Genomic DNA, 22533 nt, shown 5'->3' with positions numbered 1-22533 from the left:
ACACACAAGGTTCAGGTTAAAATAACTTCGAGAAAATTTATTGGCAAGTGATTAAAAAGCGGACGCGCAGGTCCTTTTAAGAGACATTTTACGTCATCATTGATTATTAGAATATCAGCAAATAAACATCATTAATTGGATTAATTGTTAAGTGTCGTGATTAGTGTCCTCCTATCAATATTATTAATTGGTTCAAACAACTAAGTGGTTAGTCCCGTGTCCACCCACCAAGAGGTGGGATTGTTCTGGACACGGGTGGGGGACAAGGGGTCTTGAGCGTCATTTTACACGGTCGGTGATCTCAGGACTCGTGGCCAGGTGCAAGGTCTCTTATGAATAGAACATTTCATTACTACTGTGTTCTCATGGCCTTCAAACTATACTATGTTGCAAATCTAAGGAAAAGTCAGCAATTCCTGTGTTAATCATGTCTTTATAGAAAATACAGTCTTTGTTCTATTGTATTAGATGCGCTGGGAAATTCTGTCATGTAAGGTAGTTTTAAAATGAACAAGTTAGGTTATGAGGACAAAATGGAGGATTGAAGAAGTCAGGTTAGGAGGACAAAATGGAGGATTGTCACAGTATAAAGTTAAAATGGAGTTAGTGCAATAATTGAATACAAGTGCAATAAGGTTTTTTTAAATAATCCCACATCAGTATCAGCACGTCATCAATGTAACGTTTCCACAATTTGATGTGCTTGTGGTACTCTGCGCTGAACTCTGCGCTGAAAACTATGTTATGTTCCCACCAACCCAGGTGGAGGTTCGCATATGATGGGGCACAAGTTGTCCCCATAGCAGTCCCTCTCACCCGGTGGTAGTAGGTCCCCTCAAACAAGAAATAATTATGCGTGAGTATAAACTGTAGAAGTTGCAACACAAAGTCATTATGGTTGTTAAATGACATATCCCTGGTTTGGAGAAACCATTGTACATTTTTGATGCCTATGTTGTGGGGGATGGAACTATATAGTCCTTCTACATCTAGACTGCATAGTTTAGCATCAGGAGGTAGTGTCATGTCTTTCAAGACATTCAGGGTCTGTTTTGTGTCTCTAAGATAGGAAGGGAGAGTCTTAACAATGTCTCGTAAGATGTATTCTACATAGACACTGCAGTTTTGTGAAAGATTGTTCCTACCTGAGACTATTGGTCTCCCAGATAGTATTGCCTGTTGTTTATGGATCTTGGGCAGGGAGTAAAAGGTTGCTATGCTTGTTTTTTTGTTCCACATGAATTTGTATTCATCCGTTGTTATTAGATTCTTTTGGAGAGCTTGGTCTAGAATGTTTTTCAATTCAAGTAAATACTTGTTTGTTGGATCTGAAGTTAAGACTTCATAGGTGTTCACATCATCTATGATTCTATGTACCATTTGTACATAGTTTGTCCTATCCATTACGACCAGGTTTCCCCCTTTATCGGATGGTTTAATGGTGGTGGACTCGTTCTTTTTGAGGATATCGAGTGCCTTCCTTTCTTGAAGGCTCAGATTGTTTGTGGACTGGATCTCTTCCCCCATAGTCTCTAATTCCTTACAGGTTAGTTCTATGAAAAGATCTATATATTTGAACTCTGGAATATAGGGAGTAAATTTGCTTTTAGGTTTTAAATTCATGAAAGGGGCCGTCTTCATAACCGCTTGGTCATTACTGTTGAGTAGATCAACTAGATTGTCCAGCAAATTCATATCTTGAATTTCCAGACCTAGTCTGCCTGCTCTTTTAGTCTTTTGAATACAGTGAAATTTGTGAAGAGCTAGTTTTCTAGCAAATAGGTGAATGTCTTTTGTCCAACAAAATCTGTCGAATTTAGGTGTGGGGACAAAGGATAATCCTCTTTTTAATATCTGGGTTTCAAGAGTGGTGAGCTGATGAGAAGACAGGTTAATAATCAAGCTTTCCTCTGTATCTCTGTGTTGATCTGCTTCTTGTGTTTCTTTGGGGTTTCTCTTCTGAGTTTCCCCTTGCTAAAAAATTGATTCCCTTTTTTAGAATGCTTTTGGGATTTGAGTCAGTAGAGGTAGAAGGACCCTCTAGATTTGGTTCTGTTTCAGAGCCACTGGTGTCGTATTCCGACGTAGAAAATTGATCTAAGTCTACTCTTCTATTACGCTTAAATTTTTGGTAAATGTTACCTGTCTGAAAGTCTTTAGAGTCTCTCAGAAATTTTGAATGTTTGCGTGTTTTAATAGAGGTTTGAAACCTGTCAAGTTGGTTTTTGAGTTTGATTTCAAGTTGTTCAAAGTTAGTTTCTTTTTTTTAAAGTTTGAATTTTATCTATTTCCTCGTCAACTTGTTTATTGATTTTGTCTAGTCTCTGTTTTTCACACCTGCATAAGATGTCCATAAATTTGCGGGAACAAATACCTGCTGCTTCCTCCCACTCCTTAATGAACTCAGTTTCCTCTATGTGGGGTCCAGGTATATTTTGGACTCTGAGTCCCCTTGGAATTAATTCTTTATTGAGATATTTTTCAAGTGAGGCAACTTCCCACCCTGCTCTAATTTGTTGTTTAAATAAATATGTTAGATGATTGAAGGTTGAGTGAATATTGGTATGTCTAATGTTCTCTGTTAATAGTCCCTCTGAGAAGACTGAATCGATATCTGTATACCATGCCTTTCTACTTGCTTTGTCGGATAAGAATCCAGCCATATCTTGAGCTACGCTATAGGTGTAAAGGTATTGAAACCCTATTAGTAGTATATCAAAGAGTAAATCTCTACCCTTGTTGGTGGGTCCAACTAGTGGAACCCCTCACCACTGGTAGAAATACACCTAGATGGACACTCCAGAGGTGTCCTGGGGCATAACCCCTATTCAGGAGATAGAAAGAGAAAATTACTTTAAGGTGACGAGAAATCACTGTCAATTTGTCTGGAAGGATTCACTGAATTAATGTGTTCCAGAATACGGTTTTTGAAGGGTCTAAATGTCTTCCCCATGTATTTAAGGCCGCAGCTGCATGTCAGAAGGTAGACTATTCCAGAAGTTTGGCAGTTAAAGAAGGTTTTAACTGCATGTGTCTCAGTATTAGTTGAATTGGACTAAGGTGCATCACAGAAAGCACCGAAACGCGCGTCGGGTTTCTTCTTTCTTTCACTTATTTTCTCACTGGGGCACTGTCACTATGTGTAGGTAACCAAGTCTTAAGTATTACCCTTAGATCTCATTACGGTTATCAAGCCCTCTGATATGGAGATGATTGCAGGTTTGTCTTGTGAATTATCTGTTAGACTACTTTAATCTCTTTTGGCTTCATCTTGATATTTCTACATATGTCACTTGTGGCCTCCAGAGCAGTCTTAATCAAGAATACTCCCTACCAAAAGACCAGTGATCCTAGTCAATACTTTACTTAGCTATTTTAGCCAAGTCTATCTACAGTCTGTAGCTATCAGAATTGACCTACCATAATTAAAGTCTATTATCTGTAGCTACTTTTGTGACTAATCTATGAGTACTCCATTGACTTGAATACTTTGAGGTGTGCCATTAGGGCTAGATTTTCTACCCAATTCGGGCATTTGACCACCAATTTGGTAATGCTTGCTATATGACTTTTTTACATTCATATCATTAAATTATTTTGGAAAGATCCCAACCTCATTTCAATACTTACTTCAGACACCTGGGTATTTCATCCAGATGGTCTGAGTAGTTTTCTCTTTCTATCTCCTGAATAGGGGTTATGCCCCAGGACACCTCTGGAGTGTCCATCTAGGTGTATTTCTACCAGTGGTGAGGGGTTGCACTAGTTGGACCCACCAACAAGGGTAGAGATTTACTCTTTGATATCTAAAACAAAAAAGGGGAAAGGAAATATGTAAAAAAACAGGGGGGGGGGGGGGGGATTCTCTATAGAAATAGAAGTCCGAGTTCAATCCATATGGAATGAGTGTATTCATTTTAAAAATCCATTCCATTTCCACTTGGCCTAATTTTTTTAAATAAAATCTACTCCTCTCCAATTTTTTTCCACCTTTTTAAGTCCTAAGAATACAAGGCATTTTGCCTCTTGGTGGTGGTGCTGTGTAAACTGGTAGGAGACGCTGTGTTTCTCAAATCCTAAATTGATGTTACGTATATGGTCTCCTATTCTTACGTGCAATGGTCTAGTCGTGCGGCCTATATATTCCAAACCGCAAGGACATCTTAGTAAGTAGATTATATTCTTAGAAAAGCATGTTATCAATTATTTTATAGATATAATTTTGCCCCCCTTTTTTAATTAATTGTCTTAATAGTTCCTTTTTTACTATCTGATTTTTTTAATTTTTTTTTTTACATGCTGAGCATTGACCACAGCCATAAAAACCTTTTTCATTATTAAAAATCTTTTTCATTATTAAAAATTGTAGAAAGACTCTTTTTGTTTTCTTTAATAAAACTGTGTACCAATGTATTCTTTAAATTTCCAACTCCTCTATGTATGAACCTAGGACTGTCTGGTAGAAAAGTCTTTATTGTTGGATCCTGTAGTAAAATCGGACATCATTTCTTTATAATTTTACGGACTTGATAATTTTTTACATTAAAATTACAAATGAATGGGATATCTTTCATATTCTTGTCCTTTTTATATTTATATTCTAGCATATTAGTTCTTTCCCTGGTTTTTATTTCTATTCTGGAGGATTCTAACTGGGGTTTTTCATAACCTTTATCTAAAAAATCTTTTTTAATTCTCAGTAATTGATCTTCATAAATTTCTATGTCCGTGCAGTTACGCCGGATCCTTAGGAATTGGCCTTTCCGAGCGTTTTCCAACCAAGGGGCATAATGGCAACTCGTGCGTTCAATAAAACTATTGCAATCCACTGCCTTAAAAAGTTTTTTTGTTTTTAAAATCCCATCTTCGATATAAACATTAAGATCTAAAAATATTATTTCCTCTCCATGTGCTTGTAAATTTAATACCCCATGTATTATCATTTAAAAAATATAAAAATTCTTCCAAAAGGCTTGTCCCTCCCTTCTAGACAAAAAATGTCGTCAATGTAACGCTTATAGTGGACCAAGTTCTACCCCCAGCCATGGTCACCATATACAAAAATACCATTAAGACATGAAGAGGTTGGTGTAGCTGGGGGTGAACTTGGTCCCCATGGTCGTCCCATTGATTTTTTTTTGATTTTTTTATTCCATTCCCTTACTGTCTGTGTTGGCCTCATCTCATATATTTTAACCTACTTTTCAGGGAGGAAGCCAAGCAGGTATGGACAAAGAGAGAAGCAGAGTGGGAAAGAGAGCGTAATGCACGGAATCGTTTGATGAAGGAGGTAATATCTGGAAATGCATTTTTTTTTTTAATTATTCGACCTGTGCATTCATTTTCAGGAGAATGGCAATATGAATGTTATCACAAACCACTAAATGGGTCCCTGACTCAATTTCTCTCAACGCCATTCGGTTATTTGTGAACTAGGAAGATTTTATACCTGCCTCCATACCCCTATGTGCCATGCTGCGAGTGGGGGCGTGACTCCTCGCTGTAATACAAAACTAGCGATTGGACTATTGCTGCCCAGTCATTAGTAACATATACCTTTCTGTACCTAGGGCCGGCGCTACCATAAAGCGGCACAGGCGACTGCCGTAGGGCATACCGGCCAGGGGCACACATATGTCCAGGTTACTGACGGGAGATAGCAGCACAGAGTAACCCTCTCCCACCCGTCACTTAATGTAGGCATGCCAAATCCCGAGTGAATAATTTATCCGGCGATTTTACTTTTGGTGCCGGTGTCTAGTTGTGTGAAGAAATAAAGCATCCAGCCTCAGATGGGATGGGAGCATCGAGGAAGTGGCCGTGGCCGTTTCCATAAGCTAATTTAGCCTTTATGGATTCTACTTGTGAAAAATAAATTTGCAGCCTTTTGCAATGCAACACATTTAAAAAAAAAAAAAAAAAAAAAAAAAACCACCGGGGGCGGAGTTTGTTCGTAAGGGAGAGCGGGCGCCATTTCTCAAAGCTCCGGTCAATTTCCCCCCCAAAAAACTGATACCGACTCAACTCTCAGCAACTAAACACCCGGCATCTGCCTCCTGTTGTCCTACCGATCAGACCCATGCCATTTTTTCATACACCAAAGGTCTCCCGATCGAAACGCAGGCCTGCAGCCTACTACTCACCTCCCGGGGCTGTGCTCAGCGCGCTTCTCAGTAACTCCCACGGAGTAAGATCTCCCGCTTCGGAGCTCCACGACCCGACTTGGCAGGTTGGTAACGAACCGGCAATGGGACTTTGTACCCAGAAACAGATGGCTGGGGCCGCAGCAGACACCAGGGATATTGAATCCATGCTCCAAAGGCCGCCCCAAGTTAAAAAGGCGACAGAGGCCCACCATTACACCTCACCAAGCCCTAGAGAGCTGTCCACCCCTACCTCACAGCCCCCAGAACCGGCAACACAGGCCTCTCTAGATCTACCCCGGGAGGCGACTGACCTGGTCACAAAGCTGGACATTCAAAACTTCCTCCACGAAATTAAACAAATGCTGACAACAAACATAGCTGTAGTAAAAACGGAGGTACAGGCTGTGAAAGACCGAGTCCGAGTTAATGAAGAGGACATCATGGATCTGCGCAGGGACCTTACAGCTACCCAGGATCGACTTACACAAGTCAAATCCTCCTACCAGACGCTCAACACGCAACTAACCTCCATGGAAGATAGATACCGAAGTAACAATATTAAGATCCGCGGCATACCAGACACGGTTCCCTCAGAGGAAATACCCCACTATGTGTGACGCCTAGTGGCTGCGATATTGCCTCTAAATGTTGCCAGGAAATTCACACTAGATGGGGCATATACCGCCTTCCGAAAGCAGAATGGGCAACGACAGCTATGCCACAGGACGTCATAGTCCTCTGTGCTACACTACAGAATAAGGGACAATTTATGACTGCTGTTAGGGGTAACCCATCTCTCCTTTTTTTATGATCCACCAGAGCCACACTCCAGTGGCGCAAGACTCTCAGCATGGTGACAAGCCGGCTTAGAGAAGCGGGTTTGGCCTACAGATGGAGCCTCTCGAAAACTCTCCTGGTGACCTACCAAGGAACTTTATACAACCTTTCATCAGCTACAGAAGCTCCAGCATTTCTCAGTGCTCTAGGACTCCCCTCACTGACTGCTAACGAAACTCAGCCAAATAATCTGCAAACTTGGGATCCAGCCACAGTTGTCCCTTTCATCCCACGAAGCACCTCTGATACCCGTCGGGGAACCTGAGAGAAATGCAGAGAATCCACGCCTGGGGCCCTAATTGTTAATAACTACTTGTTAATGCCTTTCTCTACTTTCTTATGTTTATTCGCACCAGTTTTTTTTATTTTTTATTATATTATTTTAATTTCAATAATTGCTCCCGCCTCTGACAGGCCCTTATTAAGAGGTACAACTTCAGTCTGCTGTACCCACCAAGATTAAAGAGAATCCCTCTCCTCCCCTCCCCCGCCACCCCCTTGGTCAGGGGCAAATCACATGCTCCACTGAGCTCAGCCTGACATAACACTATAAAGCATGATCTCCTATCGAGCATCTACCGGAGTATGCATAACAGCCATCTTGTCTAGACCAGTCTATAGCACTCTAGCATCCCCACTACTATGCAGCACCCACTTGACATAACACCAAGGATTTTAGGTTAGGCTTACACACGCTCACTTCACAGTGATATATCAAGCACCCTCCTAAATAACTGACAAGGCAGCTATTTTAATATATTCCTGCTAATACTGTGCTTGTGTCCTGATCATATAATGCACCTAATTATCTGCAACTAACTAAGCTGACCACGCAGTGGAGTCTAGAGTTTTGCATGTTATATCTTATTCTGCACGAAATGGTAGTGAAATCTTTACCTGATTTTGTCATATGGTAGAATTGCAATGCATATATATTTACTTAAAAATTGTGCAGTCCCATCAACTGTCATGATACTGTTTAACTTAAATTGTTCTTGAAACCTTGTACATGTTGTTGTGGCAGTACATGCCTGTCTGTTAATCTATGCACAGAAAAATAAAGAATTTAAAAAAAATTAAAAAAAAAACACCATAAAACCTCAACTACATTTTCACAAATTTACCAACATGTGTAAATGGAGGGTATAGTCCATTTGAATAGGCCAAGGCTAGAATATTATAGAGTGGCAAATTAGCAGTGCTATATTTAAATAAAACTGCCTAGCTCCCTGCTTTACGTGTGTGGTACTGTCCTTGTGTGACGAAGCCATGCCTTCACAGTGCTTGCTCATAAGGATAAATAATGACCTGTTAAACACTCATTGATATGCACTGTATCAATTACAATGTTGTGCCAAAGTTCAACCATCACTGATTTATTCATTTATTTTGTGACTAGGTGCTGATGGGAAGGCAGTTGCAGATTCAGGAGCGCATAGAACAGAACAAACTTGCTCAGATGGAATCACTGAAATCCCGTGAGCAGCTACTCAGAGAGCTCGAAGATGTCAAGCAGCTGACATCCAGGGAAAAGCGAGAAGAAGAGGCCCAGAAAACTGCACGTAAATTAGAGCTGGAATCACAGGTACAATTAACCTGTTTAACTCTGTTTAACCCCTTAAGGACCAAACTTCTGGAATAAAAGGGAATCATGACATGTCACACATGTCATGTGTCCTTAAGGGGTTAAAGGAATGTACATTGTAAGTTTCTAAATTACACATTGTAATACTGTGAAATAACCCAGGCATTCAGTCTCACATTCCACAGCTCTGATTTATTAGTTGAAATAGCATAGTGAATCAGATTTGATAGAAGTTCGTATTAATTTAGTAATTGACTTGTAAAGGAGCTCTGTCACAATTATATCACTCCTTAATTTCATGAAGATAATGTCTTAATAAAAATTCTCCGCACATATCATCATAAGTGGTAGGGACTACTTTGTCTATGGGCAGTGTCAAATTTCACAAAACTTGACAAAAGGCGTCTACTGTCAAATGTGTTAATTTCCACTGTGTGAAATGCTATTGGTCTTGTGGTGTAGACCTCAGTGTTGTATGCCCAAGAGTACATCATTAAGGTAGAAAATAAAAAACAGTCCAGTCACTCCAGGGTGCAAAAAGGCAGATTTATTGAACCAAATACAAAAAGAGAAGTCCTGCGCTTAGTCCCATGCTGGACCAGCTGCAATGACTACAATACACATCAGCCCCAATATATAGTAAAAACCAAAGTAAAGAAAATGTTACTTGCGCTTTCTCCTTAATCCCTATGTATATTTAGACAAATGGAGGTCATTTAGTTGCTCCAATGGCCATTGGAGGTAAGGCCCGCCTGCCAACGTCAAGGCAGACCCCCCTAAGCGGGTCCTAACACTGACCCTTCAGCCTGCTTCCTTGAGCTTCTGGCAAAAATATCTCTAATGAGACAGAAAGGGGTATTTTTTATATACACCCCTATACTTATTAACCCTTAATAGGGAACACATGGGATGGGCAGCAGCATTGTAACCAGGCTGTGTGATACAAAGTAAATACAAATACAAAAAGAGAAGTCCTGCGCTTAGTCCCATGCTGGACCAGCTGCAATGACTACAATACACATCAGCCCCAATATATAGTAAAAACCAAAGTAAAGAAAATGTTACTTGCGCTTTCTCCTTAATCCCTATGTATATTTAGACAAATGGAGGTCATTTAGTTGCTCCAATGGCCATTGGAGGTAAGGCCCGCCTGCCAACGTCAAGGCAGACCCCCCTAAGCGGGTCCTAACACTGACCCTTCAGCCTGCTTCCTTGAGCTTCTGGCAAAAATATCTCTAATGAGACAAAGGGGTATTTTTTATATACACCCCTATACTTATTAACCCTTAATAGGGAACACATGGGATGGGCAGCAGCATTGTAACCAGGCTGTGTGATACAAAGTAAATACAAATACAAAAAGAGAAGTCCTGCGCTTAGTCCCATGCTGGACCAGCTGCAATGACTACAATACACATCAGCCCCAATATATAGTAAAAACCAAAGTAAAGAAAATGTTACTTGCGCTTTCTCCTTAATCCCTATGTATATTTAGACAAATGGAGGTCATTTAGTTGCTCCAATGGCCATTGGAGGTAAGGCCCGCCTGCCAACGTCAAGGCAGACCCCCCTAAGCGGGTCCTAACACTGACCCTTCAGCCTGCTTCCTTGAGCTTCTGGCAAAAATATCTCTAATGAGACAGAAAGGGGTATTTTTTATATACACCCCTATACTTATTAACCCTTAATAGGGAACACATGGGATGGGCAGCAGCATTGTAACCAGGCTGTGTGATACAAAGTAAATACAAATACAAAAAGAGAAGTCCTGCGCTTAGTCCCATGCTGGACCAGCTGCAATGACTACAATACACATCAGCCCCAATATATAGTAAAAACCAAAGTAAAGAAAATGTTACTTGCGCTTTCTCCTTAATCCCTATGTATATTTAGACAAATGGAGGTCATTTAGTTGCTCCAATGGCCATTGGAGGTAAGGCCCGCCTGCCAACGTCAAGGCAGACCCCCCTAAGCGGGTCCTAACACTGACCCTTCAGCCTGCTTCCTTGAGCTTCTGGCAAAAATATCTCTAATGAGACAGAAAGGGGTATTTTTTATATACACCCCTATACTTATTAACCCTTAATAGGGAACACATGGGATGGGCAGCAGCATTGTAACCAGGCTGTGTGATACAAAGTAAATACAAATACAAAAAGAGAAGTCCTGCGCTTAGTCCCATGCTGGACCAGCTGCAATGACTACAATACACATCAGCCCCAATATATAGTAAAAACCAAAGTAAAGAAAATGTTACTTGCGCTTTCTCCTTAATCCCTATGTATATTTAGACAAATGGAGGTCATTTAGTTGCTCCAATGGCCATTGGAGGTAAGGCCCGCCTGCCAACGTCAAGGCAGACCCCCCTAAGCGGGTCCTAACACTGACCCTTCAGCCTGCTTCCTTGAGCTTCTGGCAAAAATATCTCTAATGAGACAGAAAGGGGTATTTTTTATATACACCCCTATACTTATTAACCCTTAATAGGGAACACATGGGATGGGCAGCAGCATTGTAACCAGGCTGTGTGATACAAAGTAAATACAAATACAAAAAGAGAAGTCCTGCGCTTAGTCCCATGCTGGACCAGCTGCAATGACTACAATACACATCAGCCCCAATATATAGTAAAAACCAAAGTAAAGAAAATGTTACTTGCGCTTTCTCCTTAATCCCTATGTATATTTAGACAAATGGAGGTCATTTAGTTGCTCCAATGGCCATTGGAGGTAAGGCCCGCCTGCCAACGTCAAGGCAGACCCCCCTAAGCGGGTCCTAACACTGACCCTTCAGCCTGCTTCCTTGAGCTTCTGGCAAAAATATCTCTAATGAGACAGAAAGGGGTATTTTTTATATACACCCCTATACTTATTAACCCTTAATAGGGAACACATGGGATGGGCAGCAGCATTGTAACCAGGCTGTGTGATACAAAGTAAATACAAATACAAAAAGAGAAGTCCTGCGCTTAGTCCCATGCTGGACCAGCTGCAATGACTACAATACACATCAGCCCCAATATATAGTAAAAACCAAAGTAAAGAAAATGTTACTTGCGCTTTCTCCTTAATCCCTATGTATATTTAGACAAATGGAGGTCATTTAGTTGCTCCAATGGCCATTGGAGGTAAGGCCCGCCTGCCAACGTCAAGGCAGACCCCCCTAAGCGGGTCCTAACACTGACCCTTCAGCCTGCTTCCTTGAGCTTCTGGCAAAAATATCTCTAATGAGACAGAAAGGGGTATTTTTTATATACACCCCTATACTTATTAACCCTTAATAGGGAACACATGGGATGGGCAGCAGCATTGTAACCAGGCTGTGTGATACAAAGTAAATACAAATACAAAAAGAGAAGTCCTGCGCTTAGTCCCATGCTGGACCAGCTGCAATGACTACAATACACATCAGCCCCAATATATAGTAAAAACCAAAGTAAAGAAAATGTTACTTGCGCTTTCTCCTTAATCCCTATGTATATTTAGACAAATGGAGGTCATTTAGTTGCTCCAATGGCCATTGGAGGTAAGGCCCGCCTGCCAACGTCAAGGCAGACCCCCCCTAAGCGGGTCCTAACACTGACCCTTCAGCCTGCTTCCTTGAGCTTCTGGCAAAAATATCTCTAATGAGACAGAAAGGGGTATTTTTTATATACACCCCTATACTTATTAACCCTTAATAGGGAACACATGGGATGGGCAGCAGCATTTGTCTAAATATACATAGGGATTAAGGAGAAAGCGCAAGTAACATTTTCTTTACTTTGGTTTTTACTATATATTGGGGCTGATGTGTATTGTAGTCATTGCAGCTGGTCCAGCATGGGACTAAGCGCAGGACTTCTCTTTTTGTATTTGTATTTACTTTGTATCACACAGCCTGGTTACAATGCTGCTGCCCATCCCATGTGTTCCCTATTAAGGGTTAATAAGTATAGGGGTGTATATAAAAAATACCCCTTTCTGTCTCATTAGAGATATTTTTGCCAGAAGCTCAAGGAAGCAGGCTGAAGGGTCAGTGTTAGGACCCGCTTAGGGGGGTCTGCCTTGACGTTGGCAGGCGGGCCTTACCTCCAATGGCCATTGGAGCAACTAAATGACCTCCATTTGTCTAAATATACATAGGGATTAAGGAGAAAGCGCAAGTAACATTTTCTTTACTTTGGTTTTTACTATATATTGGGGCTGATGTGTATTGTAGTCATTGCAGCTGGTCCAGCATGGGACTAAGCGCAGGACTTCTCTTTTTGTATTTGTATTTACTTTGTATCACACAGCCTGGTTACAATGCTGCTGCCCATCCCATGTGTTCCCTATTAAGGGTTAATAAGTATAGGGGTGTATATAAAAAATACCCCTTTCTGTCTCATTAGAGATATTTTTGCCAGAAGCTCAAGGAAGCAGGCTGAAGGGTCAGTGTTAGGACCCGCTTAGGGGGGTCTGCCTTGACGTTGGCAGGCGGGCCTTACCTCCAATGGCCATTGGAGCAACTAAATGACCTCCATTTGTCTAAATATACATAGGGATTAAGGAGAAAGCGCAAGTAACATTTTCTTTACTTTGGTTTTTACTATATATTGGGGCTGATGTGTATTGTAGTCATTGCAGCTGGTCCAGCATGGGACTAAGCGCAGGACTTCTCTTTTTGTATTTGTATTTACTTTGTATCACACAGCCTGGTTACAATGCTGCTGCCCATCCCATGTGTTCCCTATTAAGGGTTAATAAGTATAGGGGTGTATATAAAAAATACCCCTTTCTGTCTCATTAGAGATATTTTTGCCAGAAGCTCAAGGAAGCAGGCTGAAGGGTCAGTGTTAGGACCCGCTTAGGGGGGTCTGCCTTGACGTTGGCAGGCGGGCCTTACCTCCAATGGCCATTGGAGCAACTAAATGACCTCCATTTGTCTAAATATACATAGGGATTAAGGAGAAAGCGCAAGTAACATTTTCTTTACTTTGGTTTTTACTATATATTGGGGCTGATGTGTATTGTAGTCATTGCAGCTGGTCCAGCATGGGACTAAGCGCAGGACTTCTCTTTTTGTATTTGTATTTACTTTGTATCACACAGCCTGGTTACAATGCTGCTGCCCATCCCATGTGTTCCCTATTAAGGGTTAATAAGTATAGGGGTGTATATAAAAAATACCCCTTTCTGTCTCATTAGAGATATTTTTGCCAGAAGCTCAAGGAAGCAGGCTGAAGGGTCAGTGTTAGGACCCGCTTAGGGGGGTCTGCCTTGACGTTGGCAGGCGGGCCTTACCTCCAATGGCCATTGGAGCAACTAAATGACCTCCATTTGTCTAAATATACATAGGGATTAAGGAGAAAGCGCAAGTAACATTTTCTTTACTTTGGTTTTTACTATATATTGGGGCTGATGTGTATTGTAGTCATTGCAGCTGGTCCAGCATGGGACTAAGCGCAGGACTTCTCTTTTTGTATTTGTATTTACTTTGTATCACACAGCCTGGTTACAATGCTGCTGCCCATCCCATGTGTTCCCTATTAAGGGTTAATAAGTATAGGGGTGTATATAAAAAATACCCCTTTCTGTCTCATTAGAGATATTTTTGCCAGAAGCTCAAGGAAGCAGGCTGAAGGGTCAGTGTTAGGACCCGCTTAGGGGGGTCTGCCTTGACGTTGGCAGGCGGGCCTTACCTCCAATGGCCATTGGAGCAACTAAATGACCTCCATTTGTCTAAATATACATAGGGATTAAGGAGAAAGCGCAAGTAACATTTTCTTTACTTTGGTTTTTACTATATATTGGGGCTGATGTGTATTGTAGTCATTGCAGCTGGTCCAGCATGGGACTAAGCGCAGGACTTCTCTTTTTGTATTTGTATTTACTTTGTATCACACAGCCTGGTTACAATGCTGCTGCCCATCCCATGTGTTCCCTATTAAGGGTTAATAAGTATAGGGGTGTATATAAAAAATACCCCTTTCTGTCTCATTAGAGATATTTTTGCCAGAAGCTCAAGGAAGCAGGCTGAAGGGTCAGTGTTAGGACCCGCTTAGGGGGGTCTGCCTTGACGTTGGCAGGCGGGCCTTACCTCCAATGGCCATTGGAGCAACTAAATGACCTCCATTTGTCTAAATATACATAGGGATTAAGGAGAAAGCGCAAGTAACATTTTCTTTACTTTGGTTTTTACTATATATTGGGGCTGATGTGTATTGTAGTCATTGCAGCTGGTCCAGCATGGGACTAAGCGCAGGACTTCTCTTTTTGTATTTGTATTTACTTTGTATCACACAGCCTGGTTACAATGCTGCTGCCCATCCCATGTGTTCCCTATTAAGGGTTAATAAGTATAGGGGTGTATATAAAAAATACCCCTTTCTGTCTCATTAGAGATATTTTTGCCAGAAGCTCAAGGAAGCAGGCTGAAGGGTCAGTGTTAGGACCCGCTTAGGGGGGTCTGCCTTGACGTTGGCAGGCGGGCCTTACCTCCAATGGCCATTGGAGCAACTAAATGACCTCCATTTGTCTAAATATACATAGGGATTAAGGAGAAAGCGCAAGTAACATTTTCTTTACTTTGGTTTTTACTATATATTGGGGCTGATGTGTATTGTAGTCATTGCAGCTGGTCCAGCATGGGACTAAGCGCAGGACTTCTCTTTTTGTATTTGTATTTACTTTGTATCACACAGCCTGGTTACAATGCTGCTGCCCATCCCATGTGTTCCCTATTAAGGGTTAATAAGTATAGGGGTGTATATAAAAAATACCCCTTTCTGTCTCATTAGAGATATTTTTGCCAGAAGCTCAAGGAAGCAGGCTGAAGGGTCAGTGTTAGGACCCGCTTAGGGGGGTCTGCCTTGACGTTGGCAGGCGGGCCTTACCTCCAATGGCCATTGGAGCAACTAAATGACCTCCATTTGTCTAAATATACATAGGGATTAAGGAGAAAGCGCAAGTAACATTTTCTTTACTTTGGTTTTTACTATATATTGGGGCTGATGTGTATTGTAGTCATTGCAGCTGGTCCAGCATGGGACTAAGCGCAGGACTTCTCTTTTTGTATTTGTATTTACTTTGTATCACACAGCCTGGTTACAATGCTGCTGCCCATCCCATGTGTTCCCTATTAAGGGTTAATAAGTATAGGGGTGTATATAAAAAATACCCCTTTCTGTCTCATTAGAGATATTTTTGCCAGAAGCTCAAGGAAGCAGGCTGAAGGGTCAGTGTTAGGACCCGCTTAGGGGGGTCTGCCTTGACGTTGGCAGGCGGGCCTTACCTCCAATGGCCATTGGAGCAACTAAATGACCTCCATTTGTCTAAATATACATAGGGATTAAGGAGAAAGCGCAAGTAACATTTTCTTTACTTTGGTTTTTACTATATATTGGGGCTGATGTGTATTGTAGTCATTGCAGCTGGTCCAGCATGGGACTAAGCGCAGGACTTCTCTTTTTGTATTTGTATTTACTTTGTATCACACAGCCTGGTTACAATGCTGCTGCCCATCCCATGTGTTCCCTATTAAGGGTTAATAAGTATAGGGGTGTATATAAAAAATACCCCTTTCTGTCTCATTAGAGATATTTTTGCCAGAAGCTCAAGGAAGCAGGCTGAAGGGTCAGTGTTAGGACCCGCTTAGGGGGGTCTGCCTTGACGTTGGCAGGCGGGCCTTACCTCCAATGGCCATTGGAGCAACTAAATGACCTCCATTTGTCTAAATATACATAGGGATTAAGGAGAAAGCGCAAGTAACATTTTCTTTACTTTGGTTTTTACTATATATTGGGGCTGATGTGTATTGTAGTCATTGCAGCTGGTCCAGCATGGGACTAAGCGCAGGACTTCTCTTTTTGTATTTGTATTTACTTTGTATCACACAGCCTGGTTACAATGCTGCTGCCCATCCCATGTGTTCCCTATTAAGGGTTAATAAGTATAGGGGTGTATATAAAAAATACCCCTTTCTGTCTCATTAGAGATATTTTTGCCAGAAGCTCAAGGAAGCAGGCTGAAGGGTCAGTGTTAGGACCCGCTTAGGGGGGTCTGCCTTGACGTTGGCAGGCGGGCCTTACCTCCAATGGCCATTGGAGCAACTAAATGACCTCCATTTGTCTAAATATACATAGGGATTAAGGAGAAAGCGCAAGTAACATTTTCTTTACTTTGGTTTTTACTATATATTGGGGCTGATGTGTATTGTAGTCATTGCAGCTGGTCCAGCATGGGACTAAGCGCAGGACTTCTCTTTTTGTATTTGTATTTACTTTGTATCACACAGCCTGGTTACAATGCTGCTGCCCATCCCATGTGTTCCCTATTAAGGGTTAATAAGTATAGGGGTGTATATAAAAAATACCCCTTTCTGTCTCATTAGAGATATTTTTGCCAGAAGCTCAAGGAAGCAGGCTGAAGGGTCAGTGTTAGGACCCGCTTAGGGGGGTCTGCCTTGACGTTGGCAGGCGGGCCTTACCTCCAATGGCCATTGGAGCAACTAAATGACCTCCATTTGTCTAAATATACATAGGGATTAAGGAGAAAGCGCAAGTAACATTTTCTTTACTTTGGTTTTTACTATATATTGGGGCTGATGTGTATTGTAGTCATTGCAGCTGGTCCAGCATGGGACTAAGCGCAGGACTTCTCTTTTTGTATTTGTATTTACTTTGTATCACACAGCCTGGTTACAATGCTGCTGCCCATCCCATGTGTTCCCTATTAAGGGTTAATAAGTATAGGGGTGTATATAAAAAATACCCCTTTCTGTCTCATTAGAGATATTTTTGCCAGAAGCTCAAGGAAGCAGGCTGAAGGGTCAGTGTTAGGACCCGCTTAGGGGGGTCTGCCTTGACGTTGGCAGGCGGGCCTTACCTCCAATGGCCATTGGAGCAACTAAATGACCTCCATTTGTCTAAATATACATAGGGATTAAGGAGAAAGCGCAAGTAACATTTTCTTTACTTTGGTTTTTACTATATATTGGGGCTGATGTGTATTGTAGTCATTGCAGCTGGTCCAGCATGGGACTAAGCGCAGGACTTCTCTTTTTGTATTTGTATTTACTTTGTATCACACAGCCTGGTTACAATGCTGCTGCCCATCCCATGTGTTCCCTATTAAGGGTTAATAAGTATAGGGGTGTATATAAAAAATACCCCTTTCTGTCTCATTAGAGATATTTTTGCCAGAAGCTCAAGGAAGCAGGCTGAAGGGTCAGTGTTAGGACCCGCTTAGGGGGGTCTGCCTTGACGTTGGCAGGCGGGCCTTACCTCCAATGGCCATTGGAGCAACTAAATGACCTCCATTTGTCTAAATATACATAGGGATTAAGGAGAAAGCGCAAGTAACATTTTCTTTACTTTGGTTTTTACTATATATTGGGGCTGATGTGTATTGTAGTCATTGCAGCTGGTCCAGCATGGGACTAAGCGCAGGACTTCTCTTTTTGTATTTGTATTTACTTTGTATCACACAGCCTGGTTACAATGCTGCTGCCCATCCCATGTGTTCCCTATTAAGGGTTAATAAGTATAGGGGTGTATATAAAAAATACCCCTTTCTGTCTCATTAGAGATATTTTTGCCAGAAGCTCAAGGAAGCAGGCTGAAGGGTCAGTGTTAGGACCCGCTTAGGGGGGTCTGCCTTGACGTTGGCAGGCGGGCCTTACCTCCAATGGCCATTGGAGCAACTAAATGACCTCCATTTGTCTAAATATACATAGGGATTAAGGAGAAAGCGCAAGTAACATTTTCTTTACTTTGGTTTTTACTATATATTGGGGCTGATGTGTATTGTAGTCATTGCAGCTGGTCCAGCATGGGACTAAGCGCAGGACTTCTCTTTTTGTATTTGTATTTACTTTGTATCACACAGCCTGGTTACAATGCTGCTGCCCATCCCATGTGTTCCCTATTAAGGGTTAATAAGTATAGGGGTGTATATAAAAAATACCCCTTTCTGTCTCATTAGAGATATTTTTGCCAGAAGCTCAAGGAAGCAGGCTGAAGGGTCAGTGTTAGGACCCGCTTAGGGGGGTCTGCCTTGACGTTGGCAGGCGGGCCTTACCTCCAATGGCCATTGGAGCAACTAAATGACCTCCATTTGTCTAAATATACATAGGGATTAAGGAGAAAGCGCAAGTAACATTTTCTTTACTTTAGATTTATTGAACCCACTGCCACTCATAACGTTTCGACCTGAACGGTCTTTGTCAAGCTGACAATCCTTATCAATACTTTATTAAGTATTTGGTTACTGGGACTGGCACTGGCACTGGCCTGGCTGCACCCAGATAAATATTATATGGGGATTGAGTGCATTTCCACACCCTTTTTTTTTTTTTGTCATACGAGAGTACATCATTGACAGATCTCATGGCAAATGAAACTTGACAAACTGAAGGTGGATTTTATCATGAAGGGAGACACTGAACAGGATATATTTATATTTAGTAAGAGCGACATAAAATGGATTACACTATGTGATTGATTGCAAGCTAGGGCATGCACAAAATGCATTGTCATATAATGTATACTTCCACTTGAGCACACACTTCTTTGAAAACCATTTGACATAAACCGCATGGACTCAGCAAATAGGTTTGTAGCCGGATGAGCACTATATTAAACTGTTGTGAATATGGTGCTTGGAATTTCCTTTTATGAACATTATCTGCAGTTTCTTCTGAATGACCAAATCAACTCCTTTTTCCTGAATTTTAGATTTCTGAGCGGCACTTACAGGAGAAAGAAGTGAGGTTGCAACTGGAGGAGGAGGAAAAAGAGAATAAATTAGCAGATGATCTAGAGAATGACTTACTGCACCAGGAAGCTGAGATCATGACACAGAGAGGGTATCATGATAAGGTAAGTGTCCAAAGAAATATACACCTCTGTACGTCTGGCCCCAAATCATATTATAATGACTTACCACTTTTATTTATTTGTTTGTCATTCAAAGCTTTATTACAGCAGATTCATACATACATGAAAATACAGTTTAGCATGATGCAGAGCACTCCTCACGAAAATAACACTAAAACATGTAGACCCCTAGGAGAAAGAGTGATGTGCATTTCCCCGTAATGTGGAAACACTAAGGCAAAGTAATATAGAAGCAGGGAGAAAAAGGGGGCTAGGGCACAAGAAGTAAACGCATAAGGAGCCCCAACTTAGGTTGGCTAATAAATTGGCATTTGCTATAATAGCATGTCTAGTAGCGAATATATACTAAAAGCAATGCCGTGTGCGGAATTCTCAGAATAACAACCTCATATAGTGTATAGTCACTAGCCTTTATGCCCAGCTCTGCATACGTGCCAAGGGAAGCTAAGCCTCTTAAAAGGTGAAATAGTTTGAGTTGCATATATTAAAAAAACCACAACCCCATCCCTGAGAAAACGGAAAAGAGGAACATAAGGAAAAGAGAGATTGAGGAAAGACCTGTACAAGTGCCTGAACGGACAAAAATGTGTCCGGGATAGAAACGGGATATGAGGACACACCCGGAATATGCATTTCTCAGCACTGGTACTGCTGTAGAGACTATAATGTATACAATATACAGATTAAAGAACAGGCAATATCGGTGGGTCCTACTCTAATTTCAATCTGGGAGATAAATAGTGCTAGTGGTAAATGGGCTAAAGTGTACTTAAGTCTGTTGCATTATATATATTCACAATGTCCTTACAACAGATTATTTAAATACACTTTAGCACTATTTCATTTGTCTCTTACATTGGATTTAGTATAAAGTTTGGAAGGTATGCCCTCCAGGGCTCAGGTCCTCACCGTCCTCGCCCTCATCCCCCAAACCAGACCATGCCCCCTACAGAAACTTCCAAAGCACAGTGGGCACATGAAGGCACTGTCAGGCCACGTGACCCCTCCACCCCCTGATAAAATCTGCAGGCAAACCACCTCCTGCACCACCACTGTTCCACCAAAGCTCCAGGGGAGCAAACTGGAAGCCTCTGCATGTCTCCGGACGCCAGCCACACATTTAGGACCTCATAGCTACCGATCTGCCGGAGATCTGTACAGCTTGGCCCCACAACAGCGGGGACAACTCTCTCTAGTTCCCCCTCAAAAGCCAGAGGCCGAGGTTCCAGAAGATGTGAAGACCATCATTATGGGTGCTTAGTTTGTTTACAACAAAAATTCTTCACACCTTACTGACTAGAACTTGGCTCTTACTGTAAGGAAATCTCATTCTACAGCTCTACCACAAGAAAATCAAATTCTACTGCACTTCCACAAATCAAAGAATTCCAAATAATATTCACAAACGTCCCTCTGATTAGTTGTTAACACACTTCTAAATCAGAGCTCTTTGGGATTTCTTTAAAAACTGAGATTTGTTTCAAATATTGTTTTCTTTAGAGTTGGATATTAAATGTTCTGAAACATTGCCTGTTGGTTTTTGTTTTTTCCATCTGAAATTTACTCACCTCTTCTATTATGTGCTGCAGGTATTTAGTCGTCCAAGAAATGTTTGGATGTGATGTTGGCTTTCATAAAGAAAAAGTCGCATCTGGAAAATAAACCTACTTCAAGGTGAACAACTTGTAGTTTTGATGTAAATAGTTTTTACTTGTGTGATGTTCAATTCATTTAGCTGTAATTATACAGACATCAGGCACAGTTTAATGTCTGGTATATGCTGACATCATGGATTTCAGCATCCACTATTCAGTATTTAATCATTTCAACTGTATAAACTATTCTTTAAATGGAAACTGTCACTTCCTGGGATTTGTATTATGTTTATCTCCTTTTTTTTTTTTTTTTTTTAATTGTTTTTTAAAATCTGACATATCGAATTAAATGTAAAAATTGATACGTCTCTGTGTGGAACGAAGTGCCTCAATATTGGGTCCATGTCATTAATTTTTATCAGTTCTGCCATTTACTGTCTTTGAACATAGTATGTGGTAGTTGAGAAACAATAGGGGAGAATTATCAAATCATCGCCAACACCTTTAAATGTAATTCTTGGCACAATTTAATCTGACAATGTTTATTCTGTTGCTTCTTAACCATCATTTCTTATTTATACTCCATTTTTGTGGCAAAGTGGATTAATATAATTATCTTCCCTCCTGTTCTGTTTCACTTCAACCTTTTTCCAATAGTTATCTGGTGATCTTTTAAAATGGATGTTTTTAAAAAAAAAAAAAAATCAGATTTACTACGGAGAAAGCCATAATTTTTTTAGAATCTAATAAATTCCATCATTATTTTGATAGTGTTTAACAGTCACTTTTCAGAACTTTCTCTCCTCCTTAGCTGTGTGAGCCTTGGCTGTGCCTGGACTGAACTATATTGTGAAGTTTAGAAGAAAACTGCACATCACATGGTCAAATTATAGGCGATTTTATAATGTTACTCGGTGGTGTAATTTGCTGGACATTACTTTATCAGCCAGATTAATTTTATTTAAACCTGAAGATGGACACAGACAATGTTGTTAAAGTTTCTGGTAAATGAGGCTGCCTTTATCTTCACTCCTTGAACTTTCATATTAAAGAGATACTAAAGGCACCAAAAGAACTCTAAATGAAGCAGTTTTGGTATATAGATCATACCCCTGCAGTCTCATTGCTCAATTGTCAGCCATTTAGGCATTAAATCACTTTTAATACAAACAAACAAGAATTCCCTCTGAAAGTGGGAATAAATATAGGTGGATTGGTGCTGTATACAAAGTGGCAACTACCCCCAGTGTCTAAAATCACTCAAAGACACTTACAAACAGAGATAAAACAATATAACAAGGTGGGGGGTGCAACATAGAAGTAAGAAATGCAGAATATATACTTAGTAGTAGCCATTCCTTGGGCTTAAGCTGCAAAATATAAAAGTCCATACATAGTGTAAAACTGTGGATAATATAAAAGATGTAAGAAACGGTAATGGGTCACTTACAATATATAGAGCCTAAAATAGCAGGCTCTAGCTTGATTGCCTGTGGAAAATCAGCTTTTCCA

General features: G+C 41.0%; 1 protein-coding gene across 2 annotated transcripts in view; it reads left to right on the top strand.

Moving 5' to 3' along the window:
* TCHP (trichoplein keratin filament binding) overlaps window positions 1–22177 on the top strand; it is a 49876-nt gene extending 27699 nt beyond the window's left edge. The window contains exons 10-14 of one of the 2 annotated variants that reach the window (XR_010090946.1): window positions 5209–5290; window positions 8383–8568; window positions 19265–19408; window positions 21016–21100; window positions 21833–22177. Coding sequence is in view for 1 of the 2 variants with exons in the window: in XM_063457075.1 (XP_063313145.1) it covers window positions 5209–5290; window positions 8383–8568; window positions 19265–19408; window positions 21016–21048 (445 nt within the window). In the remaining variant the exon portion in view is untranslated. Of the gene's footprint in view, window positions 1–5208; window positions 5291–8382; window positions 8569–19264; window positions 19409–21015; window positions 21705–21832 lie in introns of those variants that run through there. The other variant, XM_063457075.1, reaches the window with a different exon arrangement.
* The last annotated feature ends 356 nt before the right edge of the window (window positions 22178–22533 follow it).

Source organism: Pelobates fuscus, chromosome 5 (genome assembly GCF_036172605.1).
Source record: "Pelobates fuscus isolate aPelFus1 chromosome 5, aPelFus1.pri, whole genome shotgun sequence".
NCBI classification, from domain to species: Eukaryota; Metazoa; Chordata; class Amphibia; order Anura; family Pelobatidae; genus Pelobates; species Pelobates fuscus.
Note: the sequence above shows the minus strand (reverse complement) of the source record. Positions and strands in the feature narration are given on the sequence as shown.